This window comes from Peromyscus maniculatus, chromosome X (genome assembly GCF_049852395.1).
Source record: "Peromyscus maniculatus bairdii isolate BWxNUB_F1_BW_parent chromosome X, HU_Pman_BW_mat_3.1, whole genome shotgun sequence".
NCBI classification, from domain to species: Eukaryota; Metazoa; Chordata; class Mammalia; order Rodentia; family Cricetidae; genus Peromyscus; species Peromyscus maniculatus.
Window position 1 is genome coordinate 120,965,398 of NC_134875.1, and position 14,989 is coordinate 120,980,386.

Here is a 14,989-nt window from a genome sequence, read left to right on the forward strand (position 1 = left end):
AATTGTTCTAACTGATTAAATTGTGGAAAGGCAAGAACTGTTGAAGGTTAGCCTTGTTGTTGAGACATTTCTAATCCATGCAGGTTATTTCTACCTTCTACAGCCTGTGCTCCATGCAGGCTATTTTGCCTCCATGATTTGAGCAAAGCTTTTAAAGCTAAGAATTGAATTTATCGGTACTAGAAAAGTTCACGACTCAAGTGGAGAGATTCAGAAGTGAAAATGGCCTTTCAGTCTGACATCTTTTTGCTTAAGGACATCGAATATGTGGATTTGTCTCCTCTGGGTTAACCATTAGCAAGGCTTTCCCTACAAGAAAATATGTACATGACATTTATTTTCCCAGATGGTGTTAGCACAGTTCCAGGTTTGACAATGCTCATTTCTTTCTTTTGGGTTTATCAATAAAATACACACATAAACAAGCCATTTTCACATAACCATTTCTTTTAACTTCATTCACATATTTATTTATAGATGTGTGCACACATGTGCTCTTGTACATGGCATAGCATGCCTGTGGAGGTTCAAGGACATGCAGCTGGAGTTGGTTCTCTCCTTATACCATGTGGGCTTCAGAATGATTGAGCTCATGTCTTCAGGCTTGGCAACAAGTGCCTTTTCCCACCAGCTGATGGCTTTAGAAAACCACTTGTATTTCACCTACCATTTATATGTGTCCAGCATCTCAATTATTGCCATCTTGTATGATTTCTTTGTGGACTGTTTGGGATCTCTTCCAAAGAAGTACAATCTTGGAGGTAGAAAATGTTGCCCCAAAAGGCTAATTCTAAACATAAATGTGCCTTAATACTTTGAAATTGGTGAAGTGGTCAGCAAATGTTTTCTGGACGGGCTCGATAATAAAATTGTTCAGCTCTGTGGGCCTGGCAGTCTCTGTTACAAGCTATTTAGCTCTAGCACTGAAGCGTGGACCAACTGCCATAGGCTGTACCTGAGTGAGGGAGTGTAGCTGTGCTCCACTAAAACTTCAAGATTTGACTCGTGGGCAGCAGTTTGCTATGTGTGGACTATTGATTCCTGGCTAGTCAACTTATTATAATCAAAATACTTATCATTCCCATTTTACAGATGAGGAAAGTGAAGGACAGGACATGTAAGTAGCTTGCTAAGAACCCACATGGCTGGTAAACAGTGGAACTGGGGTCCAAATCTAGGAAGGTATTGCTTTTAGCAACTACTCCATGACAACCAATGGAATGCTTGGCTCCTGAATTGTGCCTGATTCATTTCATCATTTACATAAGGGCCTACTCAAATATTGTTCCCAGTCAAGATGTTCAGAAAGCTCACACATTAATCCTACTTCCTCTGCCCTGCCCTACCTGCTTCTCTAGTGCTTATCATCTTGTAACTTCCTGTGAGTTACTCAGTCATTGTGTGTGTTTATCTGCTTTTTATTTTGTTCACTAATGAGTCTTAAGTACCTTGAAGAGTTCCTGGCCTATAGAATTCCTCCATCAAGTGCTTGCTGAACCAGCAAGATAAGCTTTTGCATGTTTAGACTTGGACACTTCTGAAGTAACAGTAATATATGAAGGCAAAAGTTCAAAGTAGACTACTGTTCTTATAAATTGTTTCTAATTTTCTAAAATCCCTAATCAAAATAAAATAGAATTTTTAATTAAAAAAGTCCAGATTCAATGCATTTTTAAAAGTATGTGGTATAGTAGAGGTATTAAATCCCCATAAAGAAAAGTGTGTTGTGGAGTAACTAAAGAGTCAAGAGAGGACAATTGAAAAATGGTTTCCTGTTGAGTGCATAAAAGAGCAGTCTCTTCAGGGAGTCCAGCCAGGGGTGTAACAACCATACAAACTCTCTCATCTTTCCCAAGGTGTTCACAAAGAAGGAAGTTTCCTGTCATTGCGACGTGTTTATTTTGGAGTTATAAAGATCAAGGCAGACCTTTTCAGAAGTGTTTGATTGTGGGGCTTGGTATTCAGTTTATGCTATGCTTCAGTGGTGCACTTTGATTATGTGGGAAGAGTGCCTTTACTAATTATTATTACACAATGCTGGCTACCTTAGGAAACAATCGGAAAAGATTTACTTGTGACATATATGATCTAAATGACAGACCATTCTTTAGTTCCTAGTTTATTTTGTGCATTTGCCTTCAAGAAACCATAATCCAACTGGCACCTAGAAAAAAGAAATCCACTCCAACAAATAGTGGAACTATTTATTCAGAAATTCAGTATATGTTTCTGTAAGAGTTTTTCATATCACTAAAATTGCCAGGCTTCAGATGAAGATGCAAATTTAGAATGATGATTAATATTAATTATAACTTAAATTACCAGTTATTCACAGCCTGTCAGGAGCTAATAAGCCCTCCACAAGAAATTCATTTGCATTGTCTTGTGTGATCCACACATGCCTGAGAGTTAATTCTTCCTCATTCCTCAATACTATTGAGAAAGCTGAGGCTCGAAGATCAGAATCTTGTCAAAAAGTTCACATATAGTTAGCCCTGAGGCTTGGTAACTTAAATTTTGAAGTCTGCTTTAAAGCTGAAGAACTTGTGTGTTTGATAGTGATAATCTCTGACTGTGATTCTAATGTACTGGATCCATAGAAAATATTTTGAGCAGGCCTACATCAATCCTTTGCCGGCCCTCTTGGTCAGGGCAGTTTATTCTTGTGTGGTTAAAGAGATACTCCAATTAGAGTCCAGCCCCAAACACAAAACAAAACAGTGTGGTGTAGGCTCAAACCAAAATTATTTCAATCAATTTTATTTCATGGAAAAATCAAGTCTGTTTGTAAAGACACACAGATCAGCTCAAAAGAATGAACTTTCTGAATAAAACATAGATATTGGGTTTTGAGTTTGCTTTTTGATTCTTTTGCCTAAATGTGGATACATACACTTCTGATGAGAAAGTATCTCCTTAGTTAATACTGTTGGTGAGTTGTTCTTCAGTTAATCAAAATTATATTTCATTGAGAATTTTGTTTGCTTTTTATAAATTGGTTAGTGGCATTTGCATTTCTTAAGGCTGGTTCAAAAATAGGTACTACAGTTTTGTTTATGTGCATAATATACAGAACCCTACATAATATGCATAAAATATAGTTCATGTCTCTGAGGATAAACAAAATATATCAGTGATTGTTAAGATTTCCTGACACCATGATTTTAAGTGTATTTTCTGTATATTCAGTCACGGTTGCTCACCCTCTGAACTATTAGTATTTTGAATCAGATAGACATTTAATGTAGCAAAATATTTCATGCATTATAAAATTTGTAATGTCTCTGGCTTATTCCCCCAGGTATCACACACACACACACACACACACACACACACACACACACACACACACACACGATAATCTCCCTCCCTTTCAGTTGGAATGACCAAAATGTCTCCTGTCATTGGCAAAAGGCAACTAATAGAAGACAGAAGATGTTATCAATCCTTTCAAAGTATGATATGATGATTAATCAAAACACTGGGTTCAGTGGAGGGAGAGGGTTAAAAATGGGTTCCAAGAGCCCAACAATGAATGAATCATTAATTTATGAGCTAAACGGTCACTAAGAAAAAATGCTGACCTGGAACACGCATTTGAGAATTGAGACGCCTCCAGAACACACTCTAGGCTGTGCTGGTGGGCTTTGGTGCTCTTTCTGTGAATGATTTTGTAATTTTCTGCTATCACTGACTTCTGTGTTTATGTCTTACCTTTTACATGAATTTGATGAGTAGATTATGTCTTTCCTGGATCACATGTGATCACATTTTTTATACTTGTATACTAACAATTCTGTTTGGCTCATTAAAATATCTTTTCAAGTATGAATCAAAATGCTTAGTTTGTCTCTCTCTGTCTCTGTCTCTGTCTCTGTCTCTGTCTCTGTCTCTGTCTCTCTCTCTCTCTCTCTCTCTCTCTCTCTCTCTCCCTCATCCTCCCCCCTGTGTGTGTGTTTTTGGCTTTCAGGGATAGTTTCTACGTAGCCCAAGCTGTCTTCAATCTCAAGATCCTCTAGGCTCTATGTCCCCAGTACTGAGCTCACATGTATGCACCACCATGCCCTGGTGCCCAACATCTCTGCATTTCTTATTTTTTCATCTTTGATTAGTTCTCTCCTTGATTTCTTTAAGGAATTTCTTTCCACCCTCCTTTCCTTTGAAGATCTGATTGTGTTCCTCTTTTAGTCAATGTTCCACTGGCCTTTACCTATTGAGAAAAAAAAATGAATCTACTTTGCATTGCTTACGCAAAAAGCTTCAGATAGTTTTTAGGTCCTGTCTTCTGCCTCCTTTTACCCACTGCTATTTCCATCCTTATGGATGTCTATAATAAGCTTGTATCCTCAAATTCATTACCTTGGCACCCAGTGTTTACTTCAAATTTGAGTTTCTGCTGGGAAAACCCGTATCCCTCTTAGTCAACTTTCAAGTCTCCATCAAAACAGTGCCTTAGCTACAAATCCTTCTTTGATCTGCAGACATATGGTACGGCTCTGTCTTCTCAGCACCCATTGCATTTGATTTGATGTTTATTTCTAGCACCACAATCTATGTACTTTCTAGACTGTGTTCTTCCTATATGAAAGTTAAGTCTTTGAAGACAAAGGCTGTGCAGCCATCTAAGTAAACTCAAGCTGACTACAGTGCTTACCATGTAACACATACTCCTGAATATTGTTTGAATTTACCAGGAGCATAGAGTAAATAAAAACAAAATAGTATGGTAGGAATCAGTTAATTTCATTTTAAACCATAGTTCAGAGATTGAGAGACCGTATATAGGCCACGAGCCAAATGCAGCCTGCATATCTGATTTTGTAAATGAAGTTTTATGGAACTATGCCACAATGCATTCTTTTATGAATTATCTATGGCTACTTGAATGCCCCAGAGGCAGTTAAGTTGTTGAGACAGGATCAAGATGGCCTACAAAACATGAAATATTTACTGTCTGACTCTTGAGAGAAAAGGGTTGCCAATCCCAGCTAATAGGTAATTGAGTCCTCTACAGGTCACATTTTCAAATACTTTTTTAAAAAAGGGTATGTGGCTTCATTGTGACATTTAGATAAAAATTAGTTTCCTTAGATATCCAAACTTCATATCTAAAAGACACAAATATAGGCTAGCAAGATGGCTCAGAGGGCAAATGCACTTAATACTGATCTTGGGGACATGAGTTCAATATAAGGAATCCCAGAATGGAAGAAAAAATTGATTGTCCTAAGTTGTCCTCTGACCTCCACACATATTCATTGACATGCCTGTGCCTGCACGCATACACACACACACACACACACACACACACACACACACACCCCAATAAACAATTGTGAAAAAAATTTAAGGTCACAAACTCATCTAAGATTTCTCATCTGGGGAATGCAAATCACAGACAACATAACGTATTGAATACTAGTCTCCAGGGATGTGAATTAGCGGCACAGCCAAGACCTGAGTCTCCAGATCTTAGTGCTTAAACTTGAGCTTGCTCCATTAGACAAAACAAAGGAAAAAATGTACTAGTCTTGGACTTTTCTTCAGTTGACCAAGTATAGCAGCAGCCTACTCTTCCCACATTACCCTCCCAGAGCCTACTAAGAACATGTGAGTGCTTACTAGCCACTGGATGTTAATTCATATAAGACCACTACCAACAAAATTCCCTCTTGATTGTGGAGGGAATGCTGCCTCTTTGAATCCATGGCACTGTGTCTGTTATCTATCATTTGTAGAATGGCCTCTTCAGAAGCAAGGGATGGTGAGTTTCAGAGGAGTGGGAAGTAGTATTTCATGGGTCATCACATTCTCCCAGTCTTCAATGTACTTGGAGCCAGCACTCTCTGTGGACAACAGAGGTGTGTATGCATACACATAAACGTACTCTTACAGTTGTAGGAAGATATGCTTAAATTTACTGATATATAGCACTTTAAAATCATATTTCTATAAACTTGAATGATTACTGATCATCCATCTGTTCGTATTTTGTTAAAAATGGCTCATGAAAGTGCTGTAAGCCCTCTTTCCCAAGAGGGCTGGGGGGGGGGGAGGAAGGAGGGGGGTTTGTGGATAGTATGTGGAGTGAGTAGAAATTTTCTTAATAAAGAAAAATGAAAAAATATTAGGTTGTAGCATAGCAGCAGAAGGTTTTTAAATGCCTTTATGAATATTCAAGATTAAAAAAAAAGAAAGAAAGTGCTGTAAGTAGAAACAGTAGTTACTATTTTGCCATCGACTTTAAAGCCATATGTTTTTAGCTTGGCCCTTAGGATTTGGGGAAAATTACTCAACCTCGCCAAGATACAGGTTCATCTCCAATACTATACCATCATAATTGCTGATACTATATTACCAGAGTAATATAATATACCTTAAGCATATATTATATATGTGTTCAGAGTTGAAATAATATCTGGTGCTAAGTGTTGTGTTCTACATGCACAGATAAAACTGACCATGAAGCAAACATTTCCTAAAATGAAAATCTTGCATTTGTACTGAACATGTACAGATCTTTCTCCTCTGCCATTATTCTCTAAAGGAGGCATTATAACAATCATTTATACAGTATCTAAACTGTACTAGGTAGTAAAAGAAATCTAGAAATTATTCAAAGCATACAAGAGGATATATGTGACAATACTGAGAGTTTAAAATAAAAGTCTTGAACACCTATATATTTGAATAACCACAGGGACTACTGCAAGAGATGCCCCCAGATACTAAATAAAAAAATATATTATTATATAGTACAATTTAGCAATATCATTTATTCAATGCTGCTGTTATGTCATTAATAAGGTTAAAAAAATGCTGGCTATCTCAATGGGTTGCTAGATAGATTAAAAAGCACATCGCACAAACAATGACACACAGCACTATCTCAAAACACATTTGTCCCCTATATGAGATGTACATGATAACATGTAACAGCATAGTTTTTCCTGTTATGAAGATACACACAAAAAAATATTTTCTATATATACCTACAAGAAGAAGTAAGACCCTGGCAACTTCTTTCCACTTGGTTTTCTTTGGTCTATGTATGCATCATCAGTGAGTTTTTGACCCAGCAGTCACTTTAGCCAATTGAATTTTTGCAAACATGTGAGAAAATTCATGCTAAACTAAGACAGAATTTGGTTTGGGGACTAGAGAGCCAGCTATGGAACACAAGTGTGAAGATTTGTTTGCCTTTTTTACCACCTAAGAGAGAAGGAAGTTTGTGACAAATGGGTGAACTGTGTAACACTTCATGTTTTTCCCTTGGCCTGCAGGGTGACTTCACCTGGAACAGCATGTCTGGCCGCAGTGTGCGTCTGAGGTCAGTCCCCATCCAGAGCCTCTCGGAGCTGGAGCGGGCACGGCTGCAGGAAGTGGCTTTTTATCAGTTGCAGCAGGACTGTGACCTGGGCTGTCAGATCACCATCCCCAAAGGTAAGTCCCTGTTCGCACGTTCTGCCTTTCTGTGGGGGTTCTGCCAGTCAACCACCTCTTCTGCCAAAGCCACAGGCTGCAGATTCTTCTCACGCCTGGCGTTAATGCAGAATGGAAACTGTAACTTCTAGGTGGGTGGCTGGTATCCCTGTCTATTTTGAAAGACGTGTCCAAGCAGGACAGTGTACATGCCAGCTAATTAAAACAGACAAACCAACAAAATGGTTAACTGGTAGTCATTCAAAGGAAAGCCAAGAATATCTTAAAAGTCTTCATGGCTTCACATCAATCAAGGAGAAAGCATACAGAGAGGTCAACTAAAAGGTTTGGAAGACAATCTGTGACTGATATGTAGGATGAATGGAAAATTTCTTAATTAAAAAAATAAAGAAAGAAAAATTATAAAGAAAAAAAAAGGGTTGGAAGACAAGCTGGGCCTGTCTCATTTTGATTTCAAAGTCAACATCTTCGAAGAGTTCCTCAGATCTGTTAAGCCTGCAGGTTTGATTTCATGCAAACTGAGAATGTTATGGCCATGAACTCCATTTGTAGCCAGTCTTTCCTGATGTACCTGGGTAATGCTTTGCTACTATGACACTTGAGCCCAGACACACCTGCTTGCCTGGTGCTTTGACACAGGACCTGATTTCCATAAAGCTGAGAAGGGGGCACCTTAATTCTTTTAGTCCATAGAAGTCTGTCTCTGAACAGTTATTGTAATCTGTAAAGGCAGTTTTAATATTTGCATGAAGCAAAAAATTCACTTGAGGCAGAATGGAAAACCATAATCCATTATGAAGATTATAGTAAACATGTTCATAAAAAAATTTGACCAATACACTTGAAATTAAAAAAAAAAGTAGAAAAGGGACAGCAAGCTTCTGAAATGTAGACATGTTATGAATATTTATCTATCAGATATTAAGTCCATACATACATGTGTGTTGTAGTTTATCTCAAAATTCCCCAGAAATTCATGTGTTGAAGGCTTTATCCCTATTGCTGGGGTATGGCTTTAGGGATGTGATTAGATCATGAGGGCTCTGACATTTATCAATAGATTAACCCAATGACAAAAATCATGAGTGAATCGATTATGAGGAGGTGGTGAAAACTGCAAGAGATAGAAGTAAGGGGGATGGAGTAGGTCATTAGAGCATGCATATGAAAGTAGGTCTGGTCCAAGCAAGGCCTCCTCTCTGTCTGCCTCCTTGCCATCATGAACTGTGCAGTTCTGTCCTACCACAATCTTATGATGCTCTGCCTCAAAATAGGTGTAGACACAGGGGATCCAAGTAACCATGAACTGAAACCTATAGCACCATATGTATTTGTTCCTTTTCAGATGTTTACCTCAGGTATTTAGTGGCAGCCACACAGAGAAAAAAAACTAACTAGCACAATGTATTGTGTGTGTGTGTGTGTGTGTGTGTGTGTGTGTGTGTGTGTGTGTGTGTGTAGCACAATGTATTGTGTGTGTGTGTGTGTGTGTGTGTGTGTGTGTGTGTGTGTGTGTAATGTAGTTCTCAAGTAGAGATGATTTTGCCTCCTATCTCCCAGAGGACATCTGCCAGTTTCTGGCCATGCATTTGGTTATCATACTTTGAGAGAAGGTTCTACTGGCATCAAGTGCGTTCAAGCCAGAAATACTGCTAAATCACCTATAATACATGTGACAACCTTCCTCAATAGTTATTATCAGGTCTCAAATATTCAAGGGCCAAGGCTGAGCCACTTTACCTTACATACAAACATACGCTCCCATTCTTCCATTCATGGTGCTTATAGATCTGTCTTTTGTTTTTGTTTTGCTTCTAGACAGGGCTGTACTAGTTGAGGAGTCTACAGGCTAGAATTTAGGAACTCATTTATTCATTCCCCCAACTGACTAGTCATATGGACTTAGATGATTCACCTTTGCAATAGGAGAGTTAGTTCTTGATTTTACAAGCAGTAGCACAAAATTCTGCATACAGACAATTGGGAATCAATCTTCCTCAAGACCCAGCTATACTATTCTTGGGCATATACCTGAAGACTGATCAATCATACCACAGGGACACATGCTCAACTATGTTCATAGCATCATTATTCATAGTAGCTAGAACCTGGAAATAACCTAGATGTCCCTCAGGTGAAGAATTGATTAAAAAAATGTAGTACATGTACACAATGGAGTACTACTAAGCAGAGAAAAACAGTGACATCATGAAACTTACAGGCAAATGGATGGAACTAGAAAATATGATCTTGAGTGAGGTAACCCAGACTCAGAAAGACAAACATGGTATGTACTCACTCATAAGTGGATACTAGATGTAAAGCAAAGGATAACCAGACTGTAACCCAGCTACAGAGATGCTAGCTAACAAGGAGGACCCTAAGATTGCCATGGAAAGGGAAAATAGATGAGATCTCTGTGAGTAAACTGAGGATGAGGGGTGAGCAATGGAGGGTAGGGGATGGGGGATGAGAGCATAAGGAAATGGGATGCTCGAGCTGGAACAGGGATGGAGTGGGAAAGCAATGAGAGAGATGCCATGATGGAGGGAGATATCACGGGAATATAGAGAAAACGGGTGCTTCAGAAGTTCCCTGGAATCCCCAAAGATGACCCCAACTTAGACTACTAGAAATAGTGGAGAGGGTACCTGAACTGAACTGGCTTACTCCAGTGATAAGATCAGTGAAGATCCTGTCATCACAGAACTTTTCTCCAGTGACTGATGGAGGCAGATGCAGAGATCCACAACCAAACACCAGGCAGAGATCCAGGAATCCAGTAGGAGAGAGAGGAGAGGGATTCTATGAGCAAGTGCATCAGGATCATGATGGGGAAACCTGCAAAGACGACCAAACCAAACTAGTGGGAACTCAGGAAAGTTGGATCAATGTCTGTAGAGCCTGCATGGGACTGGAGTAGGCCTACTGTATGGCAAGACAATTGTGTAGCTTGCTGGGGCGGGGAGGGGGGGGGCCTGGTGGTAGAATCAGAATCCATCCCTGGTGCATGAGTGGGCTTTTTGGAGCCCACTACCTAAGATGGGACACCTCTTGCAGCCTTGAGGCAGGGGGAAGGGCTTGGACTTGCCTCTACTGGATGTGCCTCCCCACGAGAGGCCTTGCCTTCTTGTGGGGAGAAATGGGGGGATGGCCGGGGGTGGGAGGAGAGAAGAGGGGGATCTTTGATGTGTAAAATAAATGAAAAAATTTTCTTTAAAAAAAGAAAAAAATGGAAGGTACAAATAAATTACATTTTCTTGGTATTGTTGGAAATAGTGGCTATAACAAAATAGTTTGTGTAATTAGGATTATGGTAATTTTGACATTATTGATAGGAATATATGAGTTGAATGCTATCAAAATATTATGCAAAATAGTGGCAGTACAAAATTTTAATATTACTACTTAAAGATAACACTTTCTATTTTCTGTTACTTGGCATTCTATCAGGTTTTGACTTTCAATAAATAAAATTTCCCTACTATAAAAAAAGATTTCTGAGTACAGAGTTTGCAATTGGATGGTAAGTCTTAGGGCCATGCCTTGCTTTTTCTTTAGGCTGACATCTGGTACTCTGTTTTGGGCTATGGAGCTCAGAATCAAGATAGGGTATAGCTATGGGCTGGTGAGGTATATATGCCAATAACAGAAGCCGTGTCACATTGGCTTTCTTGTCATGATAATCAAAGTCACCTCTACCATCCCTATTCTCTGTTGTTCCAGTTCATGCGAATCTCACACGTAGATATCCTCAGCCCAGATATAATGTTCTCGTGCAGTTCTGGAAACTGTACTACAGCAACTATCAGGTCACACTACCATTTCACTTACAGGCTTTCCTGCCTTGCCTGGCCTTGCTTTGCTTATAAAGTGTAGGAGAAACTCGTCCTTCCCACCCACTTTGCTCACAAGTGGCCTATGTAACCACCACCAATGATACTATCTCCTTTTCATGAGCACAAACATTCTTGGCATTCCTAAAAAAAAAAGTGGAAGTTTTCACAAAATGCAGTTTATACTGAAGGGCATGATAACTTTGAAAGATCTTTGAATTTAATGCATATGAGATCAGCTATCAGGAAAGAGATTATTGTTTGTAGCACTACTTCAAAATCTAGTTAATTTGGTGTTTCTCTTTGTTCATGGTTTTGGAAGAGGCCATAAAAGAAAATAGCCATTAGCAAATAGAACTGCTATAAAACTTGTCTGCTAGAGGCTCTGTCTACAACTGTGTGGTTCCAAACACCTTCAAGGAATGATTCATGCTATTGAGTTGTTACAAAATGTCACCAGGCCATGAGGGATATTTTCATATTTTCTATCAAAGTGAAAATTAATGGCTTAAAAATAAGTTGTATTATTTATGGAAGAAAGAAGTGACTGAGTAGGAAAAGTCAGCCGTCAGACAAGACTTTCTGGAAGTATTGGGGTAGGTGATTTATAGACATGGAATAGCAACTGAGCTCTTTTGAATGTGTGACCAGTGCCAAATGCTATGATAGCATCTATAGGATGGATGTGTCCACTTAGTTCTAAACAGTGTCAGATTCATTATGTGAATAATTCCCCAAGGAAAATAAACACAGCATCCAGTGTCTAGAACCTAAAGAAATAACACCATTCCTGATAAGACAGGAGACACATTGGACATGAAAACCCATTCAAACTCATATTTCCATTTCCTGTCACTTGGGGATGATTGTATGAGCTCATTTGTGGATACTGGAGCTTCCTGGTCTTGAATAAAGATACTCTGGCATACTCCATAGCTTCAACATTCATCAGAGAGAGGGAAGAATTGAGGCTCAGGTAGTTGGAAAGTCACTGAGATAATTCTCTAGAATGAATAACAGTGGAGAATCTTATCTTGGCTGGAGCCGTAATGACTAGACATTGATTGCATGGGCAAAGATTCAGGTGAGTTAGAAGATGGGAGGGAACCATGTGGAATTTCAGTTCATATTGCTTCTGCACTTCCAGGGAAGTAAGATGTAGTTTTATTTAGGAGTAAAGATGGGGGGGGGTCTTAGAAGTCTGAGAAAGAGAAATGGAAGACATGGGATCTAATGGACCAGCAATAATTCTGGATTAGGGAAGTTGAAGATCCATCTGGAATTAATAGCTGAAAATGTAGAATGTAATAAGCTTCCTGGTGGTTAAACATTGTTAAAACAAATACACTTCATTTTTACTTTAAATTCCTTCGCCCTCATTTTCAAAATCTCCTTCAATTAATATTAGAATGAAGTTTAATGAAAGGGGAAAGGTACATAACTAATTTAAAATGTGTCCGTACTCTGCAGAATGATGACACTCGAAACATGGCCACATCTTAATCCTATGATTAACACATTGGCTCATAGGACAGAAAAAAATCTTGCAAATGTAATACAGTAATATTTTTGACATAGGGCAATTATCCTACATTGTCTGAAAGGGCCCAGACTAATCACACCAGTGGATGTAAATGAAGAAACTTCCCAGTCATAGTCAGGAAGGAAGGGATTATGGAAGGATTGTCAGAGAGATACAGTGCTGTTGGCTTTGAAGATGAAACAAATGAGCCCTAATAAAAGGGATATATGTGTCCCTGGGAGATGGGAACGTCAATGGAATAGATTCTCTCCCAAAGTGCCCCAGAGAGCACAGTCCTTCTGACACCTTGAGTTTAGCCCACTGAGATCCATTTCAGACTTTTACATCCAGCATTGCAAAGCAATAAATTAGAGTTGTTTATTTCTAAGTTTGGGGTCATTTGTTATAGCAGTGTTAGGAAACCAAAATACTATCCAAGGGAATCACTAAAATGAAAGACAATGGGGTTTAAGTTGGATATGAATGGAAGTTAGGGTGCTTGTTGTAGTTGGTAATCCCAATACTCAGAAGTCTGAGGTAGGAAGATGGAGTTCAAGGCCAGGTTGAGCTACATCGGAGGCTCCTGAATCAAAATAGGGGGAATAGCAAACATATTTTTCAGTAAAAAAAATCAATAATATAAAGATGTCAACTATGCTATTAATAATCTATAAACAGAATGTGATTCCAAATAATAGCACCAATTTAAATTTTAGAACTTTCACAAAATTGGTCTGAACATAATTTAAGCCACTAATTGTATGAATACAATCAGGGGGTATATAATCAACCTAATAGAGACTATCCTTGCTCATTTATTAAAGTGCACCATGAAACTCAATTAAAAACATATTGCACTGATGTACACTAGAGAGGTAAGTAAGTAGGAGATAAGTTAAAAATGAACCAAAATATGTATGAGAATCTATTATATGACTAGCATGTATTATTTTCATTATCAGGGGAACTTATGGAATATTGTTATTTTTAAGTCAATGAGACAATTACTGAAGAAAAACATTGAATTCTGACAAAAGAAAGACTTGATTAAAAATGAAGGTATTAATGGAGAAGAAAAACATTAGGGTATGTCATTGTATTATAAAGGCACCCCTCAGAAAACATAAAGAGGAACAAATTCCACAATATAAAAAACATGGGGCTAGGGAGATGGCTCATGAGGTAAAGTATTTGTCACAAAAGCATGAAGACCTGGATTTGATCCCTAGTATCCACATAAAAGCCGGGCATGGTGTCGAGGAGGCATAGACAAAAAGATCCTAGGAACTTTCTGGTGAGCCAATCTAGGCAAAATGATGAGCTCCAGGTTCAGTGGGAGACCCTGTATTTAAAAAAGTAAATTAAGGATGAGAGTTATTAAGGAAGATGATCAATGCTGACCTCTAACCTCTACATACAAGTACAAATATATGCATACAGAACTACACATGCACAAAAATAGAATCATTCGTGTGCCAAATAAATACATACAGTTTTTATCACACATTTTGACCAATGAGATATTGACTTAGATCATAAAAGGAAGAAGAAAAGTCTAGATAAAATGTAAACAAATTACAGACAACTCACAATAAAATGCAATAAATATAAATATAAAAATTTTTAAAGCCACCATTATATTTATTGGAGATGCACAAGTTCAACAATAAGATTTTTTTCTTTCAGACTGTCATAGATCCAAAACGTTGGATTATATATTTCATAGGAAAATGAATGTTTTTTCATATACTGTTGATAGGTATGTTAAACTATTGCATTCCAATTTGAAATTCTAATTTGAAATGGCCCACCAATTCTTCTGACATTTGTCATATCTAATATACTTGCTGAATTAGTTAAGCTAGGCTAACAGCTTGATGCCTTAGAAAAAATGTCTTTGTTTCTCAAGCATCATTCAATGCAGATTGGTCAAAGTAAAAAGAAAGGTTGATTCTGTTCCACACAGCTACACAAATGCAGACTTCTTGTATCCTAAGGTCTGTCCCTTCCTTATATTTACTTATCCATGAGATTAAAAATACTAAATAACCAATAAACATTTTCATCAACTTAATAAAAATGAGATTGCAGCTTCTCAACTTAAGATTTAAGATGCAGCAGCTTTTAAAAATCCTAGAGAACATAAAGAAATATTCAGTGGCTCTCATCAGATGGTTTCTATCAGGAG

General features: G+C 38.1%; 1 protein-coding gene across 4 annotated transcripts in view; it reads left to right on the forward strand.

Moving 5' to 3' along the window:
• The window catches only part of Arhgap6 (Rho GTPase activating protein 6), a 479,616-nt gene that overhangs the window by 391,271 nt on the left and 73,356 nt on the right, over positions 1-14,989 (forward strand). For all 4 annotated transcript variants that reach the window (XM_006994323.4, XM_006994324.4, XM_076561964.1 and 1 more), the window contains exon 2: positions 7,284-7,443. In XM_006994323.4, the coding sequence (XP_006994385.1) occupies positions 7,284-7,443 (160 nt within the window). The remainder of the gene's footprint in view (positions 1-7,283; positions 7,444-14,989) is intronic.